General features: G+C 46.3%; 2 protein-coding genes across 2 annotated transcripts in view; both read left to right on the top strand.

Moving 5' to 3' along the window:
• The window catches only part of LOC135056105 (UDP-glucuronosyltransferase 3A1-like), a 76,701-nt gene extending 68,824 nt beyond the window's left edge, over nt 1-7,877 (top strand). The window contains exons 5-7 of the mRNA XM_063960873.1: nt 1,962-2,193; nt 4,669-4,888; nt 6,243-7,877. Of these exons, the coding sequence (XP_063816943.1) occupies nt 1,962-2,193; nt 4,669-4,888; nt 6,243-6,519 (729 nt within the window). The 3' untranslated portion in view covers nt 6,520-7,877. The remainder of the gene's footprint in view (nt 1-1,961; nt 2,194-4,668; nt 4,889-6,242) is intronic.
• Nucleotides 7,878-7,963: 86 nt separating this feature from the next.
• Nucleotides 7,964-26,919, top strand: part of LOC135056112 (UDP-glucuronosyltransferase 3A1-like) — a 118,487-nt gene continuing 99,531 nt past the window's right edge. Inside the window, exon 1 of the mRNA XM_063960884.1 lies at nt 7,964-8,857. Within this exon, the coding sequence (XP_063816954.1) occupies nt 8,764-8,857 (94 nt within the window). The 5' untranslated portion in view covers nt 7,964-8,763. The remainder of the gene's footprint in view (nt 8,858-26,919) is intronic.

Raw genomic sequence — 26,919 nt, 5'->3', positions numbered from 1 at the left:
GTGACATCACCATTACAGGCAATTTGCTCCGCCTCCTCACCAATATTTTCCTCATACATGTCGACACACACGTACCGACATACAGCACACACATAGGGAATGCTCTGATAGAGGACAGGACCCACTAGCCCTTTGGGGAGACAGAGGGAGAGTTTGCCAGCACACACCAAAACGCTATAATTATCCAGGGACAACCTTTATATAAGTGTTCCTCCCTTATAGCATTTTAATATATATACATATCGCCAAATCAGTGCCCCCCCTCTCTGTTTTAACCCTGTTTCTGTAGTGCAGTGCAGGGGAGAGCATGGGAGCCTTCCCACCAGCCTTTCTGTGAGGGAAAATGGCGCTGTGTGCTGAGGAGAATAGGCCCCGCCCCCTTTTCGGCGGGCTTCTTCTCCGGAGTTTTAGATATCTGGCAGGGGTTAAATACATCCATATAGCCTCAAGGGCTATATGTGATGTATTTTTCGCCATACATGTATTATACATTGCTGCCCAGGGCGCCCCCCCCCCCAGCGCCCTGCACCCTCCGTGACCGCTGTGTGAAGTGTGCTGACAACAATGGCGCACAGCTGCAGTGCTGTGCGCTACCTGATGAAGACTGAGAGTCTTCTGCCGCCTGGTTCCGGACCTCTTCATCTTCAGCGTCTGCAAGGGGGGTCGGCGGCGCGGCTCCGGGACGAACCCCAGGGCGAGCCCTGTGTTCCGACTCCCTCTGGAGCTATGTCCAGTAGCCTAAGAATCCAATCCATCCTGCACGCAGGTGAGTTGAAAATCTCTCCCCTAAGTCCCTCGATGCAGTGAGCCTGTTGCCAGCAGGACTCACTGAAAATAAAGAACCTAAAAACTTTTTCTAAGTAACTCTTTAAGAGAGCCACCTAGATTGCACCCTTCTCGGCCGGGCACAAAAACCTAACTGAGGCTTGGAGGAGGGTCATAGGGGGAGGAGCCAGTACACACCATGTGATCCTAAAAGCTTGCTTTTGTGCCCTGTCTCCTGCGGAGCCGCTATTCCCCATGGTCCTGACGGAGTCCCCAGCATCCACTAGGACGTTAGAGAAAAACAATTCTCCACATATCAATTGGAACTCATCAGGAACTCTTGAACAGAATTTGGTACATAGCTACGATAGAGTACATCACTAGTCTCCAGTACAACACAGTGGTCAAGTTTAATTTAATCTAGTTTCCCTGGTACACCTCCCCTGCGGCGACCCAGTCTTTTGTGAAGAGAATCCCATAACTACTTTCTTGATTCCTTTTTGTGATCCCACAAAAGTAAAATAAATGCAGTTTTAGGAGCTTGGATGCAGTGGGCAATGCCATTTTTAGATGCCGTTACCTGGCAGAAGTCTATGTTCTTCTATTCATGTTTCCCCCTGAGAAGGATCCCTCCCAGCACCCCACTCAATGCATGCACAGAAGGACTGCAAGGTCCTAAACCCAGAAGTCCTTCTATAGCAAATCTCTTACCAGGAGAGCGGTCCTTTGTGATTTTCTTCAAGCATACAGTGTTAGTAAATACCGTTATGCTTGCAATGAGTGGCGGGATGCATCACATTCAAAATATGATGCATCCCACCCATTATATTATACATAACTCTTGAAATAGTATTGGTGTTTTATGTGCTTACTGCGTATTATTTTTTCTGCTAAATTAACCTGAGTCTGTGTAACACATACCCTCCAACATTTTACATATAAAAACCGGTACAAATTAGGAAAGGGGGCATGGCTACAGGTAAAGGTGGTCTGACCACGCCCCTTTTCCTATACTTTCAATTGAAGTTTGGAGAGCCAAAACTCGGTACACACCATAAAAAAAAGGTACTGTACCTGCTAAACAGGTACAGTTGGAGGGAATGGTAACATATATGTGATGTTATGTGTGATAGGTTGTACATGATGGATCTGTGCCTTATTCAGCCCTCTCTAAGCTCTACTTTCTGTCTGTGCAGGAACTGGAAGACTTTATAGCAGAGTCCGGGGAGTCTGGCTTTATTGTAGTGACGCTGGGTTCTATGATAAGTTCAATCCCATTAGTGGAGTTTGTAAAGGAGATGAATGCTGGATTTGCTAAAATTCCTCAGAAAGTTATCTGGAGATTCCAGAGGTCACAGTGGCCAGAAGAAGTAGAAACTGCTCCTAATGTGAAAATCATGGACTGGCTGTCCCAGAATGATCTCTTAGGTGAGACTCCTATACAATTACCCAACAGAAAAGTACAGATGCTATCTGTCTACATTATGTTAATTACTGAGTAGACGTAACACCCAGTAATAGCTAAATGCAATAATAGTCTCCATGTACATGAAGCTGACATTTTCTTCAGTCATCAGTTCGTGGGGCAGAACTCCTATGGTAGCAGGGGAGGCAGCTGCTAAGGAGCCCTCGGCTGTCATAGCACCATGCCTAAGCAGTGGAGCAGCAGACATTTTCAAACCTCTGTGTTACTGAAGCTCCCTCTACTGGTCAGTCTTTGGTTGCTGCTATAGTAAACTATAGGAAGCAACCACTCACCAGCTTCCTATTGGTTACTATGACAGCAACCACTGATCACTAGAGGGAGCTTCAGTAAGCCAGTGGAATTGAAAATGTATCTGCAGTCCAGCTGCTGCTTCATGGGACTATGAGCAGGGGTGCTTTAAGAGAGGAGGAGGTCTGCAACCTCCCCCATTTGGGCCCCCTCCTCTCTACCAGCAGCGCTGTAGAGTCTGAGTTCTAGAGGGCTCAGACTCTACTGCACATGCGCAGATCTCCGGGAAAATGGTGTGGCGGCCATTTTCCCAGTGATTTCTCTACTGTGCATCTGCAGAATGCAGCCATTTTCACTGTGATTCAACACTGTTACTGCCGTCGGCGCAGGACTCCGGAGGGTGAGTAGTCAAAAAAATGGGTGCAGCGTGTGCGGTGGGGGCCCTCCTGGACTCAGGGGCCCGTGTGCACCGCACACACTGCACCCATTATAAATACACCAGTGACTATGAGAATCAATGCGCCCCCCTCCCCTATCATTGTGCACCAAAGCAGCAGCTCCACTTCTCATCATAGTAATTCTGCCCTTAAATTGTTGGTTTGCAAATAATTATTATTTTTCTGCAACTTTACAAATCTCTTCTCCAAATGATCTATTGTAATGAGTGAGGCAGGGTGTGCAAACGAGGACAGATTATAAAGTCCTGACTGCTGCTTTTGCAATCTCACAGGTGGGCCGGACCCTCTCACAGATGAGAATTTGTCTTAAAACAATTTTAGCAGCCACAATATTTTCTCTGCAAGGCATCAGCCAATCATATTACAGTATTACAGTGTACTAACAATCTGTAAATCATCCTATTATAAAGAGGATGTTATTTACAAGTTGGTATTTTAGACTTGAAGAAGGCTTTGTTCTAAAATCCAATACACAAACATGTTCATCAGTAAAGTCCAATAGAACCTTCATGTGACATCCACTTTGTAAAAACATTTTTAGGTTGTTTCATTGGTTTATGACACATTAACTACTGGTCCTGAAAAAAATAAGTCTCCAGTTGTTATGTACAGGTTGGTATTGGGAGACCGGCATTTGGGATCCCGGAGGTCACCATACTGACCCCGGAATGCCGGCAGGGGGGGTGAGCACAACAAAGCCCCTTGCGGTGGGCTACACTCGCCACGGGTTCTATTCCCACTCTGTGGGTGTCGTGGACACCCACGAGTGGGAATAGTTCCCATTGGTCGGCATCAGATCTGGTTGTTTTACACTTTGACCACATCGCATTTGGAGCTCTGCATATTTTTGCTTTACTGGCACTTACTGGTTCGGTTATCAGCGGAACATCGGGGCTTATTCAGATGTGGTTGGAGCTGCTATCAGTTCCTTGGAAGCAGCAGTGAAAGCTCTGTATGGTAACGCAGCAGGAGCCTCCTGCCACAGTAGTGATGCAAGCTGTGTCCTGGGATGCAGCATCAGATCACTGCAACGCCATTGGGCGGCTTGCGGCACCCATGGGGTCACACAAACCGCCTGTTGCAGATCCTTGTAAGAGGCCTGAAAATCTCTGTCTGACGTTGGAGATCTTGGGCCTCTTCCCTTCCCCTAAACGGTTGCAACATGTCTCGGTTTTCGCAAATAGAGGCATTTACTGCCACCTCCCGGCCCCTTACTGACAGTCTGATGTCGTCCTGCATCCTAGGACCTGTTCTCGCAGCTGCAGAATGGTTCCTGCACATGTGCAATGTACCGAACATCGGTACTTTGCAGCAGGACCAACCACCGGACCTGAATGAGGGCCTTTGTGCAATCAGACTAATCCATATCTAGCGGAGTTCTGATCAGGCAGCACCATCACTGAGGGTTGTTTATGATAAAATTTACCCCCCAAACTACTAACTTTGCTACTTGCATTTTAGCAAATGTGACCAGCTTCTACCTCATCTCCTATAGGCGTTTCCAATAGCAACAAATCAGCTTCCAGCTACTGTATAATTTTATATACGGTACTAGATAAATGATAGCTAGAATCTGACTACACCTCCACTTTTCCTCTTTATAAGGTTTGATGAATCTCTCCGTATAATGTTATATTTACTTGCTCAAGTCCCGTCTGCTTTGTTATGATCTGTAATCATTTAGGAACCTCCATACATGGAGATAAATTCAATGTTACTGTTTTATTACAGGACACCCTAAATTCCGTCTCTTGGTGACACATGGAGGACTGAATAGTGTGATGGAGGCAGTGTACCACGGAGTTCCTGTTTTGGGGATCCCACTTTTTGGGGACCAGTATGAAAACGTGATCCGAGTTAAAGCGAAAAACATGGGAACATTTATTCCACCTGATCAACTGAAGTCTGAAAACTTTGCACAAACTATTCTGGAAGTCATAGAAAATAAAAGGTACATACATGTAATTATTGATTATAATGAGGATGTTGTGGAAATATCATGAGAGGAATTTTGGTTCCGGCTGATGTAGGCTAACATACCCTGCCCTACTCTCAATGTTTACTTTTGTATGTTTGCAACCTGTAATTGCATCCCAGTGACTGCCATACAATTAGCGAGCATTTAAGTGCCTGGAATGCAATGCAGAAAGTATCCTTCTGACCAACATACAATAAAAAGAGCATCCTGCTTGCTGTCATACAATACATAGAGCATCCTGACGACCACCATACACTGCAGAGAGCATGTCAGTGGCCACTATACAATACAGAGAGCATTCTAGCGACCGCCATAATAGCGTTTTAGGGACCTAGCAAATATCATCGCCTCTTCATTAATTAAACCCTCCTTTAATATCCTTACTGGCATCATAACATCCCCATTCAACATAAATAAACCATTTATAATCATTAACTCTGTTGTTCTCAGTAGGGGAATATCGTCTCATGCAGAGTTCCAAGCACTGATACAAAGAACGTCAGTAGGAAAATATGTATGCATGAAAAAGTGCATTTACCTCCAGGGGTGTTTAAGAGATGATCTGGGGTTATGTACAGCTGCCCCCTTCCCTCCCCACAAGCACACACAGTGAAGGGGGCAGCTGTACACACCCAATACCTGTTGCCGGTGGTGTTGTGTTTCCAGTGATGTCTTCAGAAACATGGCAGATGCATAGAGGGCAGCACAGAGTCTGGCCCAGTGCAAAATTCTGCTATTCCCTGTGCCAGTGCCGTCTTTCCAAAGACCGGATAGTAAGTGGGGAAGGAAGGTGCTCCACATTCACAGCGGCAAATCTGTCAGGTGCAGGGCGTCCACCGTGGGGCCGCTAGGTGTTTGTCAGGAGTGATAAGTGTGTATACTTACACCCCAGTGTAGTATGGAGAATGTGTAGAGTCATCATAGAGTGTAGAAACATTACTCAGCAGCATATGTGATAAATGTGAGGAGTCACATTTACCTGTTAGCAATATAATAATGTAACTAAGTATCATGTCTATAACAGAAAACAGTGTCATTAAAGTAATAAATGCAATAGTCACATTTGCCATATACATAACTAAATACAAAAGCAAAAAAAATAAAAAAATACACACATCTGTTGTTTTCCCAAAAATAAAATGTGACTCTTCTTTCCTGCAACTGTCCAAATGGTAATATCAATGCGAATAGACAGATGCAACTTTATATAATACAGCAGCCACCCTAATGAAGTGCTGATGCGCTGTGTCTCAAGAGCACTGATGTCAGGTGTTAGGGTTCTGGATTAGCCATTTTAGTAACTCTCGTTCTCTCTCTGTCTCCACAGCTACAAAGAATCAGCAATGAAGCTGAGCGCCATCAGGAAATCTCTCCCATTCCCTCCAGACCAGCAGTTATTACGGTGGGTGGAGCACATCATCCAGTCAGGAGGAGGCGGCCATCTTCATCCCTATTCTTATCAGCAGCCCTGGTATCAGCAGTATCTGCTGGATGTCATTTTATTCATCAGCGTCTGTCTCACTGTGACGCTCTACCTCATTGTGACATTATTCAGGGTTCTCATCAGGAAACTGCTCTCTCCTGGGAAACACAAACAACATTAGCGCTATACAGCTGCCGGTTTGTGACACAGCGTCGACACCAAGGTCACATGGAGGGGGCTGCGCTGCTGACACAGATGTGACGTTTCTGCAAGATGGCTGTGAATGATAATAAACTGGTGCAAGTGTCATTGAGTGACATCATTGTTAGACTGTTCTGGGGATTGCAGACATTAATCTTCATGCTCCATAATAGGATGACGATGTACTAAGGCAAACATGGGGGAGAGAGTGACACGTTTATACTCTTCCCTCCATATTGGTCTCTTCTCCATCACTCAGCGCGGCTATCTGCCAGGGGGTGTGCCCAGAGGAGGAACAGGCGCAGCAATGTGACTGTTACCATTCAGTGTTTGTGCCGCTCTTTTCCTTCCTCCATGTCCCAATATCTCCCACTACATCAGCTTATGCTCCGTATTATATATACAGTGCTGCCCTGTTCCTCTGCCAACCACGTTAGTGCCAGTGTTTGGAGCTCCAGTCAGATGCTCTAAGTCACGTGATTTACATGTGGATGTGATGTATTATTGTGGTTCTCCTGTATGGACATGCTATATCTTTGCCAAGTCTACCATAATGTATAGGCTGCATATTTGTCATTTGATTTGCAACAAATAGGGTTGATTCTGAGTTGCCCGCTGCTGCAATCGCTTTAGCGTCTTTGGCTGAAGTCGCATCTGTAACTTATTGCTAATTCTGCTGTCAGACATTCTCCTGGTGTACAGCCGTGCGTCTGACTGGGCAAGGTCTGAGGCGCCCACTTTGAGCGTGTTCAGATGCTATAATAGCGCTTGGTGCTACACCGATGGAACTTAGACCAGCCCTATGGTTAGTTCAGATTTCCATCTGATTATGGCTTCCAGGGTGAGAGATTAAGTTTCTGTGTACGCAGCCATGTCAGCATCACACCAGTGACACCCATAACACATCCATAACATGGACCACTTTGTGCGTCTAAATAGCCACCCCCCAGTCACTGCCTCTGAACGTCCAGCACGTTTCCAATTAATTTCTGATACCGTGCGTCTCAATAGCAACTGCGCCTCTGTTCGTACTGTACACACTGTGGGACCACGCATGCGCTGTATGAGAGCTTAAGGAATTTCGCTCACACATAGCAAACCTATTGCTCAACTCTGCATTGCGTACGGCTCAGGATGAGGCCTATAATGTGCTGTGTTGTACAGGCGAGGTAAACTCTAATGCATCCTCTATCACAGTTCATCAGTGAGGGGAAAAAAGTTTTATTTCAGGGATACAATTCCATATTCACTAAAAAGTAGATTTTTTATTTTATTTTTTGCAGATTTTAAACCCGATGTCAATGTTGGTTGATTATTAAAGTCTAAAGTTGGTCCGTTTTTCTCAGTTCCTTTTAAAATCCACTGCAAATAGACGTAAAAATTTACCAAAATTTGTAAAAAAAAAAAATCACACACCACTTCCTGCTGATTTTCTATTGGTTATGGATCAACAGGTCAACAGTCTGAAGGTCGACAATGTCTAGGTCAACACCAAATGGTCAAAGTGTACAGGTCGACATACGTTTTTAATGGGGGGGGGGGGGGGGGTTTGGTGTAAAAATTTCCCTTTCAGCAAGTGGACCCCAAATTAGTGCAACGTGTGTGCTGATACCACTAAACCCCCATAACAGCACTTAATGCATCTGCCCCTATGTCTGGATATATCTTGTCTGCCAGAGATCTCTGAAACCACTTATCACATTGGATCATTACCTCATCTGTGCAAAAGAAACAACACTTTCTGCATCACACACTTCCACAAGTTTTCTGGAAATCCGGTCACCCCCATCTCCTCACAGCTAATACTGCAGTCCTCCTCCTCCTCCTCCGTTTCCGGGGTAGTCCACACCCACTCTGGAGACTGGCCACACCCCTAAGCACGGGCCCTTACCACTGCATTCCCCCAGTGGGCCCCTTATGCCCCAGTCCGACATTGCCTGAATCAATCCCTTGTGGACAGGCGATGCTCTTCTGGCCTGTTCAGTCAGGTAGAGACACCGCCAATATTTAAACAGAGTCAGGAGGAAGAATGTTGCTGCATGGGCACCACTTGTGCGCGGCCTCTCCCTAAAGGTGTGTACCATGTATTTGTCTCAGATGAACTGTTGGACCCAGGGCGTGCAACTGTCAGGCTGCCAGAAGAGGCGTGGCTAATCTTACACACTTCCACAAATTTCCAGTCATTGCCTCACACAGTGCAGGAGTCACTGGGATTCCTAGAAGAATGGCCGGAGATAGGAGTCTTTCCATCTTCCTCCTCTTTATGCTGCAGTTCCCCCTTCTGCATGGAGCCAAGATCCTGACAATATGTTTTCTAGGTAAGCGTGTATGATTTAAATATGTGCTAAGGATTCTTTTTCTGGATAACAATGATTTCATTATTATGATTTCATTATTATTATGTTTTGCTAACTTCATAGACATGTCCCAAGAATTCTGTGCTGTACTGCAGCTGAGCCGCAATTCATGCGAGTCAGGCAACGTCTACGTTTATTAGGTAGTTAAATAATCAGTGGCCAGGAAAGCTGTCAGATTGCTGCAATAAAAGCTATCATGCTAAACTTACTCCTGCAGTCCTTTTCTAAGACAAGTATATGGTTAGGTATAGGGCATATATAGATCTCCTAGCCGGTTCACAGGTGTAGTCATTACTGGCTGACACGTTTTTAAAGAGCCACAGGTGTAGTTATATATATATATATATATATATATATATATTTTTTTTTTTTTTTTTTTCATTGTGATACTGAGAAGATCAGTAAAACGTGCACTGTTAGGGGTCCCTGAGGACTGAAGTTGGGAGACATTGGCATAGGGGTTCAAGAAAATGTCTTTGGGACATATGCATCAATTATCGGTTATAGGGGGCAATTCAGACCTGATTGCTGCTGAGCGTTTTCGTGCAGCGGCCAAACAGATCTGAACTGCATATATGTGTATGCACCGGCGCTGCTGACGACTGCAACGGGCATTGGTGCCTAGCGACGGGATGGTGCAAAAAAAAGCGATCGCACGGGCGATCCCAAGGTGAATGACAGGAAGAGGCCATTTCTGGGTGGCAACTGATCGTTTTACAGGAGTGTCTGGAGAAACGCAGGTGGGACCAGGCATTTTGAGGGAGGGTGTCTGATGTCAGCTCCAGTTCCGATCAGCATGAAACAAACACAGCGACTGAGTTAGTCCTGGGCAGTGCAGAGACTGCACAAACTGATGTTTGTGCAGGTCTCCTACAAAAGTGAAAGCACACCTACACACACCTATATAGCCTCCCCACTGTAGGCGGCGACTATCTGATTGCAGGGATGCAAAAAATGCACCCTAGCGATCAGGTTTGTATTACCCCCATAGTCCCATGGCAATAAGAAATAAACATTGGGATGTATAAAAAAAAAAACACATTCAGAAAGAAGTTAGTATTAAGTCTACAGTAAAACATTTTTCTCCTTTAGGAGAATATTTATCACAATGTGAATTTTTGTAGTTGTAAGGCATGCCCAGAAACTCTGCTCCATCTTCAAGCCTGTACACACCTATTTCCAACACCTGCCACTAATACCCCATCTCCAATGCCGGATCCCACCCGGGAATTGGAAACTGGTCCTTCCCGAGTGGGATCTGGCATTGGAGCCTCTCTGCTGGCTTCCCGACCTGGCAATATGCCGGGCCGGTTGCCATAGCGGCAGGGGACGGAGCCGGCAGTGGGGATGGGGGTGGAGCCGGCACTGTGAGATGAGCTCATCTCCGCGCCACCTCTCCCTATGTAGTAAACAGGGACCCGGGAATCTGTTTTTACGCTGCCACTGACCCGGTATTCAACCCAGGAATAACCCTTCTTATTACCTGGGTTGAATTACTGGGTCAGGCGACCCAGGAATTCTCCAAGGCCCCTTTCATATCGCACACTGACCCGTGTCAACCCGGCAATGTGCCGGGTCGATACCGGGTTATTTTTGTGATGTGATAGGGGTATACTTAAAGGGATAGTTAGCTCTTGCACAGTTTTGTTATCTCGCACTTGCCATTGATAAGAAAATAGCTGACCTTGCAAGTTGGACGCTGTATAGCTGGCTGTTCTTTCACCACCATACATTTATTACATAAAGCTGACCATTTTTCAATGCCACTTTGTTGTCTCGTGTATTTATTTTACTTTAGTTAAGGTAATGTCATTTATGTATAGGTTGAGTCCCCCATATCTAAAATGCTTAGGACCAGAGGTAGTGGAAGCATTGGGGTCGGTGACATCCCATGCGGCCGTTTCTGAAAAAGGGGCATGGTCTCATGGAAGGGGCGTGGCTTCTCAAAAAGAAGTTCTTATCCAGCTTGCGGGTTTTTGTTAAAGGGGATCTCGGTAATGGATGCACAGCACCGTGGGACACTGCACTGGAGGTTTTTGCCATCCTGTTCCAGCTAAGCGTGGACATAGAGGATTACCGGGATCCCCTTTAACAAAAACCCGCAAGCTGGATAAGAACTATTTCTCACAGTACTGAACAATTTGGTAATTATCCACCTGCTTTTCCCGTTGTGGATTTCTGTGCAATATACTATGCTGCTATAATTTATTTACCAACCTATATGAATTTTATGTATTGTTTATGAATTTTTATGTATTAAATTGTGCTTCACTATATCCATTTCCTTAACTTCTTTCCATGCTCAAAAAAAACACACATTGAGTATATGAGAGCCTGATTGTTGCCAATTGAAACAAAGACAAGCGCAGGATAAGTTACGCTCTCCATTATTTCTTGTATTGTTGTACTTTTGGTGAAGGGAGAGGGATCCTTCAGGAAATTGTATCTATTCCAGCTGCTGTACTGCACACGAGCACTTTCTTTATTATTTATCGTTGTCTAAGATATACTGATGTCCCCTTGCTGATTTTTCTACTGGCCCCACAATATCCATCCCAATTCTTTCATAGGGAACAGAAACTACCAGAAGAGGGATGAGGGGAGCTCTGTATTGGGGCTTTGGTGCGGTACGCTGGCAGATGGGACCCTCCTGACAGTACTTTGCTATCCACGCTCGGGTTCCCGGCCAGAAAAACCGCTGCTGTATCCTCTGCAGAGTTCTCCTCCCCCAAATGTCCTCCCCACAACTATGAATGGGCAGCTTCCAGGACCAGAGGCTGATGGACCCGTGGTACTATAAGCTGCTCAACTTTCTTGCCCCGTTCCTCGACAACCCAATATAGTAAATCCTTCTCTACTATGAAATAAGGGCTGTCCCCCCTGGGTAAGGGCGAATACAAATGTTCTGGAAAGCATTCACGAGGTTTGGGTCTTCCTGCTGGTCTCGTCCGAAATCCTGAAGCGACATGACAGTTCTTAATGTCCTTTCGTCACTCGCCTCCTCCGGATCGGTCGGCTCTTCTGGCGTAGACGTACCGGCTCCATACACACACACACACTCTGTTCCCGAGGACTTACTCGACCTTCGAGCCACGAAGCTGGGAGAGGAAGGCAACTCCTCGAGTTGAAACGCCAACAGTTCCGATAGGCCAGGGAAATCTCACCCCAGGATCAAAGGATAGGGCGAGCGCGGGGCAACGGCTGCCACCAGCTGGATTGTCCGCCCCCGATGTTGTACTGGAAACCGCACTCTGGGGTACTTGCGAGTGGCACCATGGACGCAGAGCACCTCAAACACAGGTAAAACCTGGTCAGCACCTTCAGGGACTGACCCCGCTGAGATAATTGACAATTCACCCCCGGTATCGACAAGCGCCTGGATTGGCCGTGCTGTGATCTGGAGGGTCACCTGGAATCGGGAGGGCACAGACAAACCCTTGCTTCCGACACAGCTGTAAGCTGGTTTCCCTGATTTCCCTGCTCTGCACTCCATAGGCTCAGGTTGTTTGGTACAGTCCTTTCAGATGTGGCCCTGTTCCCAGCACTCATAGCAGATGACCAGATTGGTCCGAGTCCCCATTTCCGGAGGTTGATGGGTCCGGGGTCTTGGGACTGGTCGAGTCTTTCGGTCTGAGGACTTAGCCATTTTCCCCAGCGCAGTATAGCTCTCCATTGTGGCGGCTAGGTCCTCCATATTTTGAGGGTCAGCCTGGAGAACCCACCTCTGCATGCCTCTATCTAAGACCCGCACACAGTGGTCTAGGGCTACGGTCTCCACCACTTGGGCAGCCATATACTTTTCCGGCTGAAGCCAAGACCTCGCCATTTTTAGAAGTTAAGCCAGCTGGATTTGAGAATTCTCTGTCGAGGTCCTACGCCAGTCCTGGAACCGCTGGTCTTTGCAGGCCTTGGTTACGCCGATGTGACACAGTATGGCAGCTTTAAGCTGCGAATAGGTAGATGCCTGGTCTGGCGGGAGGTCATGGTGCATTTTCTGGGGATGCCCCGTCAAATAAGGGGCCAGCTTATTCGCCCAGCTATCCTCTGGCCATCCCAGGCATGCAGCCGCGCGCTCAAAGGTCCCCAGGTAGGCTTCTACATTGTCTGAGGGACACATCTTTTGCAACGGCCTAGGCTCCTGGTGATGCTGTCGCAGGAGACCCACTTCATCACGAATCAGGCACAGGGTTTCCTGCTGAGCTTGTACTTGTGTTTGGAGAAGCTGCATCTGGGATTGTTGCCCCGCAGCCACATTAGTTAGGGCCTTTAACAACTCCTCCATGGTGGACGGGACGGATGCACGATATATGAATCTTGCATCCCTTAACATACACCACCAAACCACAGATCAACAACAACAAAAAAAACACAAAGGGAACCCCCCCCCCCTTTTTTTTTTTTAACTAATTGACATCCACACCCTGGCTGGTTACTAATCTGACCAGAGGAAGTTTGCAGAGTCTGTGGAGACTGTCACGGTTCCGGTGGCTCCTGCAGCCACTGGGTTCCCGCTGCGCTTGGTTCATCCAGCAGAGGGTCCCTGTTTGGGCGCCAATTTGTAACAAGAGACCTTCCACCAGACAAGACGCTGACACAGTTGTATGAAAGAAATGCAGATCGTTTACTTCCACAGCATAGTAAACCGATGTTTCACAGCAAGTTTCAATGGGTACCTTAATTAGGCACCAGTTCACAAACAGCATGTACACAATCTCAGGCTCCCTGTCTCTAACACACTGGCCCGCCCTCTACCGCCTGGCCACTTGTTGGCATCAGGAACCCTGAGCCCTTGCCCTAACGAGCTTTATAAAAGTGTGGCACAGGTGTGCCTGATTGCTGGGAGCACTTGCTCCAATACATGGACCGGATCTACATGGATGGGATCTCATGTATGAAATTGCAGGGTATTTCTGTGTATCAACAGCAATACAATACTATCATTTCCAACTGCCAGATAATCTTTGACACAACAGTTAAGAGACAACCTGCTGTGTCCCAACACCTCCCTGGGCTTCCTCTTGGTCCAGCCCAAAATCCAGGTCACCTTAGCTCGGGGCACCCGAACTGTTGTGCCCTGTCCTGCAAACACCCGGGGTGGCATCCGGACTGGACTGCCACAATACTTTGAATACATAGCCTGAAGATAATTGTATACAATATTTTAAATAATTGTGTGCATTAAAAAAAACTTGTGTACATTGAACCAGCAGAAAGCGAAGGTGTCACTATCTCAGTCGTGCTGAAAAAATTCCATATTTCGGAATATTCCGTATTTCAGAATTTTGGAGACTCGGCAGGTATTGATATATTAGACATCTGGTAAAGGAAGTTAAAACAATTAAGCAGGACATTCAGCATGTAAAATTATCAAAATTCTTCACTTGATAAGAGCTGTAGGGAGATTTTCTGGATGGAGGCTTATAACGGATTTCATTTCTGGAGACAACACACATTCCAATATTTACTGGCAACTAAACCTAAAAATGCTATTTTATTGTAAGAGCTACAGTATAAATAATGGTCACACGTATTTATGTAGAACATTCAGCAGCTTATTAGAGCTGACACTATTTTAAATAAATGGGTATAATTATGAAGAGGGGATAAGCTCAAAATCTGCTCTAAACTACTGTTTTAACTGGAGATAGGGTATCACATAATTTAAGAAGCCTCCCAGTGGGTTTATTGCCGTCTGTCACCAGCCTACGACGACTACATCTGCCTTTGTGAAAAACGGCAACCTCAAAGCACTTTTGTCTTTGCCGGGTTGTGGCCGGAGACCTTGGCGGCCACATGGTTAATGGCGGCCACGGCACGTAAGGGGTTAACCCTTAAAGTTCCCGGAGCCATTTTAAGGACAATAGGTACCTGGCGCCACTGTTAAATGTACTCACGGCGCCAGGCGCGGACTGTTTAAAAATATGTTTAATAATGTGTCATCCTCCATTTACAGCCTACCTCTCCTGGTACTCACATACGCTGTGTCTTTTGGACAGCATTTATCCCCTCCTCAGGTCCCAGTGGCTTCCTTTTCCGACACAGCGTATGTGATGTCATGCTGTCACCACTGCTGAAGTGAAGAGGAGACGTGAAGAGGAGCAGGCTCTGTGCATCTTGAAGGCAAGATGAGAGAGGGCTGGGCAGACAAGAGAGGTGGGGAAGCTGATGGAGGGATACAGGGCATGGAGCTATTGGAGGTATACAGGGCATGGAGCTTCTGGAGTGACAGAGGCAGTGATATGTATAAGAGGTACACTGTGGGCATTATGTGTTTAAGTTGCACTGCTGTGGTCATTATGTATAAGGGTCACTAATATTGTGGGCATTGTGTATAATGGGCACTGCTACTGTGGGCACTGTGTATATAGGCAGCACAACTACTGTGGGCATTTTGTGTATAAGTGGCACTTCTGTGGGCATTATGTGCATAAGTGCCACTACTTTGGTCATTATGTGTAACGGGCACTACAACTGTGGACATTGTGCACATGGGGCACTACTGTGGGCATTGTATATAAGGGGCACTACTGTGTGGCATAACATGTATAGAGAGTACCATTGTGTAATGCAGTGTGAATAAAGGACACTACTGAGTGATGTAACCTGAATAAGGGGCATTACTGTGGTGTAATATGAATCAGGGGTACTACATGGGGTGTGTCACGATCCGGGTTACTGGACGCCATTATCTACCTTTCAGGTGTCTCCTGAGGCTGGCTCAGCGTTCCAGGGCCGGGTCTCAGTTGTGATGCTGACATCCTCACTCCACATCTCCTCCCTGTCATTCCGCAGGCGCTGTCACAATAAGCTCATAAAGTTAAGAATGGCGTTTCTAGCCCTCCGCGGCCTCCGCCGCCATTTCTGCACTTCCAGTATTCAAAGAAGTCTGCATGGCGTCTCCTACCAGCTGCGGCCTCCGCCTCCACCTCTTTGATTCAAATGCGCAAACAAGTCTGAATGGCGTCTCCTGCCCGCTGCGGCTTTTTGCCGCCATCTCTGTGGATCAAGTGTGCAAGTTGGCGTTCTTTGCCCTCCGCGGCCTCCGCCGCCATTACTGTTATTCCTCACATGGTTCCACAAACTAACTTTCCCTCTATTTGCCAGTATGGGCACAGCCATGTTGGTTTCAGTCACATGACATTATTTTCACCAATCCACTGTACCGCTGAACTCTGCCTGATTGATCAGCCAATCCCTGCACTGCTGCAGGTATAAAGGTCCTGTTCCTGAACCAGGAAGTTGTCAGTGCTTTGGTTGTCAAACCCAGTGTTACCAGTCTCCCTGCTTTGTGGTTGTTTGCTCAATACAGGTATTCCAGCTCCTGTCTTCAACTCCATTAGAGACCCGCACCAGTTTAACATCTAGCGGTGCAGCCTGACTCCGCAGTGTCCTAACATTGCTCCCTGCAACTGGCAGAGTCTAACACCGGCTTCCAGCAGCCTGCTTCCAGCGGTGTTCGGTTTCCAAACATCATCGGTGCTCCGCCATCGAATACTAGCAATCATCGGTGCTCCACCATCGACTTCCTAAATTCCAGCGATCCCTAGCATCACCAGTGCTACTAGCTATTCTCCAGCTACATTGGTGCCTCAAGCACTCCACTCATCTCAGCGCTCAGTTCCATCCGGCCTACCCCGCAGCTAACTCATACTCCTGTCAGTACACCAGCTTCCAGTGGACCACCTGCTGGTCAGTTCCTGTACTCCATCTACTACTCAGCACTTGGGTGCCGGTAAAGGACATTCCAACTCCTAGTCTGCCAAGACTGTTACCTAACGGTACCGCACCCAGAGGTATCCGCATCTCTGCTGTATCTACAGGAACTGTGTACTGCCTTCTCATTTAACATTTCTGACATTGCTGCTGATGTACCACCTGAACTGTGCTTTAATAAAACTTTTAAACTTATTCCTGTTGTCGTGGTCAGGCCTTCGGGCTTGGGTACTGCATGTCCAAGAGTCCCATATTACCGTCCAGGTTTAACTATACCTCTGCCCCTGCAACTGAGGCTTCCTCCCGTCAGCCCCAGCCCTCAGTTGTGACAGTGTGTAATGTGAATAAGATTGTGCTACTGTGTGGTGTAAATTGAATTGGGGGTACTATTATATGACCATGCAGCTTTTTTGTGAGATCAATGTCCCTTTATAAAGTATGAGAAGTAGGGCACTAATTTATAGTTTGCAGGGGTGTGCCGAAATCACTATCACTAGCATTGTCCCTGGCTACGCTTAATGTGAGGGGGGAGGGGGGGGGGGGGGGGGGGAGTTGCGGGGTAAATGAGTTCCACCACATCTCCAGGACCACTTTCAGCCCTGATACAGTAGCACGTGTTTACAGGACCATTAGATAATCTAAGATAGAGATCTGCACTATGACCTTCCCAGGGTGAACTTGGAACGCTAACTCTCTATGTACCCCATCTGTGTCACCCCTGTCTGTCTACCCCTTCCCTTTAGAATGTAAGCTCTCACGAGCAGGGCCCTCTTCCCTCATGTGCTTATCCTTTCTTACTTTAATAATCTTCAACTGCACCAAATCCAGCAGTCTTCTGCCACCTGATACTTATTCCAGTGTCATCTGCTGATGTAGCTATGTTTATTTACCCTGTACTTGTCCTATACTGTTATCAACTGTAAGTTGCTATTTTCCTGTTTGATTATTTGTTTATGTACTCTGTAATTGGGCGCTGCGGAACCCTTGTGGCGCCATATAAATAAAGGATAATAATAATAATAATAATAATAATAATATGAAAGCCAATAAAGTCCAACTGACCACTAGGTGGAGTTCCAAAGAACAAATGCATACAACAAAAAATGGTCTTGATTCAATTCAGCGCGGATTGAATAGCGCTGGCAATTAGCTCCTGGTGCTAATCAATTGAGCATGATGTGACACTCGCAGAATAGGAACTAACACAGTGCCTGTAGTTACTTATATCGCAGAACCAGGAACTAGCACAGCATCTGTAGTCACCTATATAACAGAACTAGGAACTAACACAGCGCCTGTAGTTACTTATATCGCAGAACCAGGAACTAGCACAGCATCTGTAGTCACCTATATAACAGAACTAGGAGATAACACAGCGCCTGTAGTTACTTATATCACAGAACCAGGAACTAGCACAGCATCTGTAGTCACCTATATAACAGAACTAGGAGCTAACACAGTGCCTGTAATCACCTATATTGCAGAACCAGAAACTATCACAGCATCTGTAGTCACCTATATAACAGAACTAGGAGCTAACACAGAGCCTGTAATCACCTATATTGCAGAACCAGAAACTATCACAGCATCTGTAGTCACCTATATAACAGAACTAGGAACTAACACAGCATCTGTAGTCACTTATATCACAGAACCAGGAACTATCACAGCAACTGTAGTCACCTATATAACAGAACTAGGAGCTAACAGCGCCTGTAGTCACTTATATCACAGAACCAGGAACTATCACAGCAACTGTAGTCACCTATATAACAGAACTAGGAGCTAACACAGTGCCTGTAATCACCTATATTGCAGAACCAGAAACTATCACAGCATCTGTAGTCACCTATATAACAGAACTAGGAGCTAACACAGTGCCTGTAATCACCTATATTGCAGAACCAGAAACTATCACAGCATCTGTAGTCACCTATATAACAGAACTAGGAACTAACACAGCATCTGTAGTCACTTATATCACAGAACCAGGAACTATCACAGCAACTGTAGTCACATATATAACAGAACTAGGAGCTAACACAGTGCCTGTAATCACCTATATTGCAGAACCAGGAACTAGCACAGCATCTGTAGTCACCTATATAACAGAACTAGGAGCTAACACAGCGCCTGTAGTCACTTATATCACAGAACCAGGAACTAGCACAGCATCTGTAGTCACCTATATAACAGAACTAGGAGCTAACACAGTGCCTGTAATCACCTATATTGCAGAACCAGAAACTATCACAGCATCTGTAGTCACCTATATAACAGAACTAGGAGCTAACACAGCGCCTGTAATCACCTATATTGCAGAACCAGAAACTATCACAGCATCTGTAGTCACCTATATAACAGAATTAGGAACTAACACAGTGCCTGTAGTCACTTATATCACAGAACCAGGAACTATCACAGCATCTGTAGTCACCTATATAACAGAACTAGGAGCTAACACAGCATCTGTAGTCACCTATATAACAGAACCAGGAACTATCACAGCAACTGTAGTCACCTATATAACAGAATTAGGAACTAACACAGTGACTGTAATCACTATTATTGCAGAACTAGGAACTATCACAGCAACTGTAGTCACCTATATAACAGAATTAGGAACTAACACAGTGACTGTAATCACTATTATTGCAGAACTAGGAACTATCACAGCATCTGTAGTCACCTATATAACAGAATTAGGAACTAACACAGTGACTGTAATCACTATTATTGCAGAACTAGGAACTATCACACCAACTGTAGTCACCTATATAACAGAACTAGGAGCTAACACAGTGCCTGTAATCACCTATATTGCAGAACCAGAAACTATCACAGCATCTGTAGTCACCTATATAACAGAACTAGGAACTAACACAGCGCCTGTAGTTACTTATATCGCGGAACCAGGAACTAGCACAGCATCTGTAGTCACCTATATAAAAGAACTAGGAGCTAACACAGCGCCTGTAATCACCTATATTGCAGAACCAGAAACTATCACAGCATCTGTAGTCACCTATATAACAGAATTAGGAACTAACACAGTGCCTGTAGTCACTTATATCACAGAACCAGGAACTATCACAGCATCTGTAGTCACCTATATAACAGAACTAGGAGCTAACACAGCATCTGTAGTCACCTATATAACAGAACCAGGAACTATCACAGCAACTGTAGTCACCTATATAACAGAATTAGGAACTAACACAGTGACTGTAATCACTATTATTGCAGAACTAGGAACTATCACAGCAACTGTAGTCACCTATATAACAGAATTAGGAACTAACACAGTGACTGTAATCACTATTATTGCAGAACTAGGAACTATCACAGCATCTGTAGTCACCTATATAACAGAATTAGGAACTAACACAGTGACTGTAATCACTATTATTGCAGAACTAGGAACTATCACAGCATCTGTAGTAGAGATGAGCGGGTTCGGTTTCTCTGAATCCGAACCCGCCCGAACTTCATGTTTTTTTACACGGGTCCGAGCGACTCGGATCTTCCCGCCTTGCTCGGTTAACCCGAGCGCGCCCGAACGTCATCATCACGCTGTCGGATTCTCGCGAGGCTCGGATTCTATCGCGAGACTCGGATTCTATATAAGGAGCCGCGCGTCGCGGCCATTTTCACACGTGCATTGAGATTGATAGGGAGAGGACGTGGCTGGCGTCCTCTCCGTTTAGAAATTAAAATAGATAGGAGAGTGAGAGTGAGACACTTCATTTACTTACTGGAGCTTAGGAGGAGTTATACTAGTGACTGATGACCAGTGACCTGACCACCAGTGCAGTTTTATAATTTATTATTATTTAATAATCCGTTCTGTTCTTGTTCTCTGCCTGAAAAAAACGATACACAGTGACTCAGTCACACTCACATACCATATCTGTGCTCAGCCCAGTGTGCTGCATCATCTATGTATAATATCTGACTGTGCTCACACAGCTTAATTGTGGGGGAGACTGGGGAGCAGTTATAGGTTATAGCAGGAGCCAGGAGTACATATTAAACAGTGCACACTTTTGATGCCAGAGTGCCACTGCCAGTGTGACTGACCACTGACCACTGTGACGAGTGACCTGACCACACTGACCACCAGTATAGTATATTGTGATTGAATGTCTGCCTGAAAAAGTACACTCGTCGTGTGACTTGTGTGGTGTTTTTTTATTCTATAAAAATTAAAAAACTCATTCTGCTGACAGACAGTGTCCACTCCAGCAGGTCCGTCATTATATAATATATACCTGTCCGGCTGCAGTAGTGATATATATATATTTTTTATATCATTATTTATCATCCAGTCTACTAGCAGCAGACACAGTACGGTAGCTCACGGCTGTAGCTACCTCTGTGTCGGCACTCGGCAGTCCATCCATAATTGTATACCACCTACCCGTGGTTTTTTTTTTCTTTCTTCTTTATACATACTACATCTCATTATCATCCAGTCTATATTAGCAGCAGACACAGTACAGTACGGTAGTCCACGGCTGTAGCTACCTCTGTGTCGGCACTCGGCAGTCCATCCATAATTGTATACCACCTACCCGTGTTTTTTCTTTCTTTCTTCTTTATACATACTACATCTCATTATCAACCAGTCTATATTAGCAGCAGACACAGTACGGTAGTTCACGGCTGTAGCTACCTCTGTGTCGGCACTCGGCAGTCCATCCATAATTGTATACCACCTACCCGTGGTTTTTTTTTCTTTCTTCTTTATACATACATACTACATCTCATTATCATCCAGTCTATATTAGCAGCAGACACAGTACAGTACGGTAGTCCACGGCTGTAGCTACCTCTGTGTCGGCACTCGGCAGTCCATCCATAATTGTATACCACCTACCCGTGGTTTTTTTTTCTTTCTTCTTTATACATACTACATCTCATTATCATCCAGTCTATATTAGCAGCAGACACAGTACAGTACGGTAGTCCACGGCTGTAGCTACCTCTGTGTCGGCACTCGGCACTCGGCAGTCCATCCATAATTGTATACCACCTACCCGTGGTTTTTTTTTTCTTTCTTCTTTATACATACTACATCTCATTATCAACCAGTCTATATTAGCAGCAGACACAGTACAGTACGGTAGTCCACGGCTGTAGCTACCTCTGTGTCGGCACTCGGCAGTCCATCCATAATTGTATACCACCTACCCGTGGTTTTTTTTTTCTTTCTTCTTTATACATACTACATCTCATTATCATCCAGTCTATATTTGCAGCAGACACAGTACAGTACGGTAGTCCACGGCTGTAGCTACCTCTGTGTCGGCACTCGGCAGTCCATCCATAATTGTATACCACCTACACGTGGTTTTTTTTTTCTTTCTTCTTTATACATACTACATCTCATTATCATCCAGTCTATATTAGCAGCAGACACAGTACAGTACGGTAGTCCACGGCTGTAGCTACCTCTGTGTCGGCACTCGGCAGTCCATCCATAATTGTATACCACCTACCCGTGGTTTTTTTTTTCTTTCTTCTTTATACATACTACATCTCATTATCATCCAGTCTATATTAGCAGCAGACACAGTACAGTACGGTAGTCCACGGCTGTAGCTACCTCTGTGTCGGCACTCGGCAGTCCATCCATAATTGTATACCACCTACCCGTGTTTTTTTTTCTTTCTTCTTTATACATACTACATCTCATTATCAACCAGTCTATATTAGCAGCAGAAACAGTACGGTAGTTCACGGCTGTAGCTACCTCTGTGTCGGCACTCGGCAGTCCATCCATAATTGTATACCACCTACCCGTGGTTTTTTTTTTCTTTCTTCTTTATACATACATACTACATCTCATTATCATCCAGTCTATATTAGCAGCAGACACAGTACAGTACGGTAGTCCACGGCTGTAGCTACCTCTGTGTCGGCACTCGGCAGTCCATCCATAAGTATACTAGTATCCATCCATCTCCATTGTTTACCTGAGGTGCCTTTTAGTTGTGCCTATTAAAATATGGAGAACAAAAATGTTGAGGTTCCAAAATTAGGGAAAGATCAAGATCCACTTCCACCTCGTGCTGAAGCTGCTGCCACTAGTCATGGCCGAGACGATGAAATGCCAGCAACGTCGTCTGCCAAGGCCGATGCCCAATGTCATAGTACAGAGCATGTCAAATCCAAAACACCAAATATCAGTAAAAAAAGGACTCCAAAACCTAAAATAAAATTGTCGGAGGAGAAGCATAAACTTGCCAATATGCCATTTACCACACGGAGTGGCAAGGAACGGCTGAGGCCTGGCCTATATTCATTGCTAGTGGTTCAGCTTCACATGAGGATGGAAGCACTCAGCCTCTCGCTAGAAAACTGAAAAGACTCAAGCTGGCAAAAGCACCGCAAAGAACTGTGCATTCTTCGAAATCCCAAATCCACAAGGAGAGTCCAATTGTGTCGGTTGCGATGCCTGACCTTCCCAACACTGGACGTGAAGAGCATGCGCCTTCCACCATTTGCACGCCCCCTGCAAGTGCTGGAAGGAGCACCCGCAGTCCAGTTCCTGATAGTCAGATTGAAGATGTCAGTGTTGAAGTACACCAGGATGAGGAGGATATGGGTGTTGCTGGCGCTGGGGAGGAAATTGACAAGGAGGATTCTGATGGTGAGGTGGTTTGTTTAAGTCAGGCACCCGGGGAGACACCTGTTGTCCGTGGGAGGAATATGGCCGTTGACATGCCTGGTGAAAATACCAAAAAAATCAGCTCTTCAGTGTGGAGGTATTTCAACAGAAAAGCGGACAACAGGTGTCAAGCCGTGTGTTGCCTTTGTCAAGCTGTAATAAGTAGGGGTAAGGACGTTAACCACCTCGGAACATCCTCCCTTATACGTCACCTGCAGCGCATTCATAATAAGTCAGTGACAAGTTCAAAAACTTTGGGCGACAGCGGAAGCAGTCCACTGACCAGTAAATCCCTTCCTCTTGTAACCAAGCTCACGCAAACCACCCCACCAACTCCCTCAGTGTCAATTTCCTCCTTACCCAGGAATGCCAATAGTCCTGCAGGCCATGTCACTGGCAATTCTGACGAGTCCTCTCCTGCCTGGGATTCCTCCGATGCATCCTTGCGTGTAACGCCTACTGCTGCTGGCGCTGCTGTTGTTGCTGCTGGGAGTCGATGGTCATCCCAGAGGGGAAGTCGTAAGCCCACTTGTACTACTTCCAGTAAGCAATTGACTGTCCAACAGTCCTTTGCGAGGAAGATGAAATATCACAGCAGTCATCCTGCTGCAAAGCGGATAACTGAGGCCTTGACAACTATGTTGGTGTTAGACGTGCGTCCGGTATCCGCCGTTAGTTCACAGGGAACTAGACAATTTATTGAGGCAGTGTGCCCCCGTTACCAAATACCATCTAGGTTCCACTTCTCTAGGCAGGCGATACCGAGAATGTACACGGACGTCAGAAAAAGACTCACCAGTGTCCTAAAAAATGCAGTTGTACCCAATGTCCACTTAACCACGGACATGTGGACAAGTGGAGCAGGGCAGGGTCAGGACTAAATGACTGTGACAGCCCACTGGGTAGATGTATGGACTCCCGCCGCAAGAACAGCAGCGGCGGCACCAGTAGCAGCATCTCGCAAACGCCAACTCTTTACTAGGCAGGCTACGCTTTGTATCACCGCTTTCCAGAATACGCACACAGCTGAAAACCTCTTACGGCAACTGAGGAAGATCATCGCGGAATGGCTTACCCCAATTGGACTCTCCTGTGGATTTGTGGCATCGGACAACGCCAGCAATATTGTGTGTGCATTAAATATGGGCAAATTCCAGCACGTCCCATGTTTTGCACATACCTTGAATTTGGTGGTGCAGAATTTTTTTAAAAACGACAGGGGCGTGCAAGAGATGCTGTCGGTGGCCAGAAGAATTGCGGGACACTTTCGGCGTACAGGCACCACGTACAGAAGACTGGAGCACCACCAAAAACTACTGAACCTGCCCTGCCATCATCTGAAGCAAGAAGTGGTAACGAGGTGGAATTCAACCCTCTATATGCTTCAGAGGTTGGAGGAGCAGCAAAAGGCCATTCAAGCCTATACAATTGAGCACGATATAGGAGGTGGAATGCACCTGTCTCAAGTGCAGTGGAGAATGATTTCAACGTTGTGCAAGGTTCTGATGCCCTTTGAACTTGCCACACGTGAAGTCAGTTCAGACACTGCCAGCCTGAGTCAGGTCATTCCCCTCATCAGGCTTTTGCAGAAGAAGCTGGAGACATTGAAGGAGGAGCTAACACGGAGCGATTCCGCTAGGCATGTGGGACTTGTGGATGGAGCCCTTAATTCGCTTAACAAGGATTCACGGGTGGTCAATCTGTTGAAATCAGAGCACTACATTTTGGCCACCGTGCTCGATCCTAGATTTAAAGCCTACCTTGGATCTCTCTTTCCGGCAGACACAAGTCTGCTGGGGTTGAAAGACCTGCTGGTGAGAAAATTGTCAAGTCAAGCGGAACGCGACCTGTCAACATCTCCTCCTTCACATTCTCCCGCAACTGGGGGTGCGAGGAAAAGGCTCAGAATTCCGAGCCCACCCGCTGGCGGTGATGCAGGGCAGTCTGGAGCGACTGCTGATGCTGACATCTGGTCCGGACTGAAGGACCTGACAACGATTACGGACATGTCGTCTACTGTCACTGCATATGATTCTCTCACCATTGAAAGAATGGTGGAGGATTATATGAGTGACCGCATCCAAGTAGGCACGTCACACAGTCCGTACTTATACTGGCAGGAAAAAGAGGCAATTTGGAGGCCCTTGCACAAACTGGCTTTATTCTACCTAAGTTGCCCTCCCACAAGTGTGTACTCCGAAAGAGTGTTTAGTGACGCCGCTCACCTTGTCAGCAATCGGCGTACGAGGTTACATCCAGAAAATGTGGAGAAGATGATGTTCATTAAAATGAATTATAATCAATTCCTCCGTGGAGACATTGACCAGCAGCAATTGCCTCCACAAAGTACACAGGGAGCTGAGATGGTGGATTCCAGTGGGGACGAATTGATAATCTGTGAGGAGGGGGATGTACACGGTGATATATCGGAGGATGATGATGAGGTGGACATCTTGCCTCTGTAGAGCCAGTTTGTGCAAGGAGAGATTAATTGCTTCTTTTTTGGTGGGGGTCCAAACCAACCCGTAATTTCAGTCACAGTCATGTGGCAGACCCTGTCACTGAAATGATGGGTTGGTTAAAGTGTGCATGTCCTGTTTATACAACATAAGGGTGGGTGGGAGGGCCCAAGGACAATTCCATCTTGCACCTCTTTTTTCTTTAATTTTTCTTTGCGTCATGTGCTGTTTGGGGAGGGTTTTTTGGAAGGGACATCCTGCGTGACACTGCAGTGCCACTCCTAGATGGGCCCGGTGTTTGTGTCGGCCACTAGGGTCGCTTATCTTACTCACACAGCTACCTCATTGCGCCTCTTTTTTTCTTTGCGTCATGTGCTGTTTGGGGAGGGTTTTTTGGAAGGGACATCCTGCGTGACACTGCAGTGCCACTCCTAGATGGGCCCGGTGTTTGTGTCGGCCACTAGGGTCGCTTATCTTACTCACACAGCTACCTCATTGCGCCTCTTTTTTTCTTTGCGTCATGTGCTGTTTGGGGAGGGTTTTTTGGAAGGGACATCCTGCGTGACACTGCAGTACCACTCCTAGATGGGCCCGGTGTTTGTGTCGGCCACTAGGGTCGCTTATCTTACTCACACAGCTACCTCATTGCGCCTCTTTTTTTCTTTGCGTCATGTGCTGTTTGGGGAGGGTTTTTTGGAAGGGACATCCTGCGTGACACTGCAGTGACACTCCTAGATGGGCCCGGTGTTTGTGTCGGCCACTAGGGTCGCTTATCTTACTCACACAGCTACCTCATTGCGCCTCATTTTTTCTTTGCGTCATGTGCTGTTTAGGGAGGGTTTTTTGGAAGGGACATCCTGCGTGACACTGCAGTGACACTCCTAGATGGGCCCGGTGTTTGTGTCGGCCACTAGGGTCGCTTATCTTACTCACACAGCTACCTCATTGCGCCTCTTTTTTTCTTTGCGTCATGTGCTGTTTGGGGAGGGTTTTTTGGAAGGGACATCCTGCGTGACACTGCAGTGCCACTCCTAGATGGGCCCGGTGTTTGTGTCGGCCACTAGGGTCGCTTATCTTACTCACACAGCTACCTCATTGCGCCTCTTTTTTTCTTTGCGTCATGTGCTGTTTGGGGAGGGTTTTTTGGAAGGGACATCCTGCGTGACACTGCAGTGACA

Source organism: Pseudophryne corroboree, chromosome 1 (genome assembly GCF_028390025.1).
Source record: "Pseudophryne corroboree isolate aPseCor3 chromosome 1, aPseCor3.hap2, whole genome shotgun sequence".
Taxonomy (NCBI): Eukaryota; Metazoa; Chordata; class Amphibia; order Anura; family Myobatrachidae; genus Pseudophryne; species Pseudophryne corroboree.
Note: the sequence above shows the minus strand (reverse complement) of the source record. Positions and strands in the feature narration are given on the sequence as shown.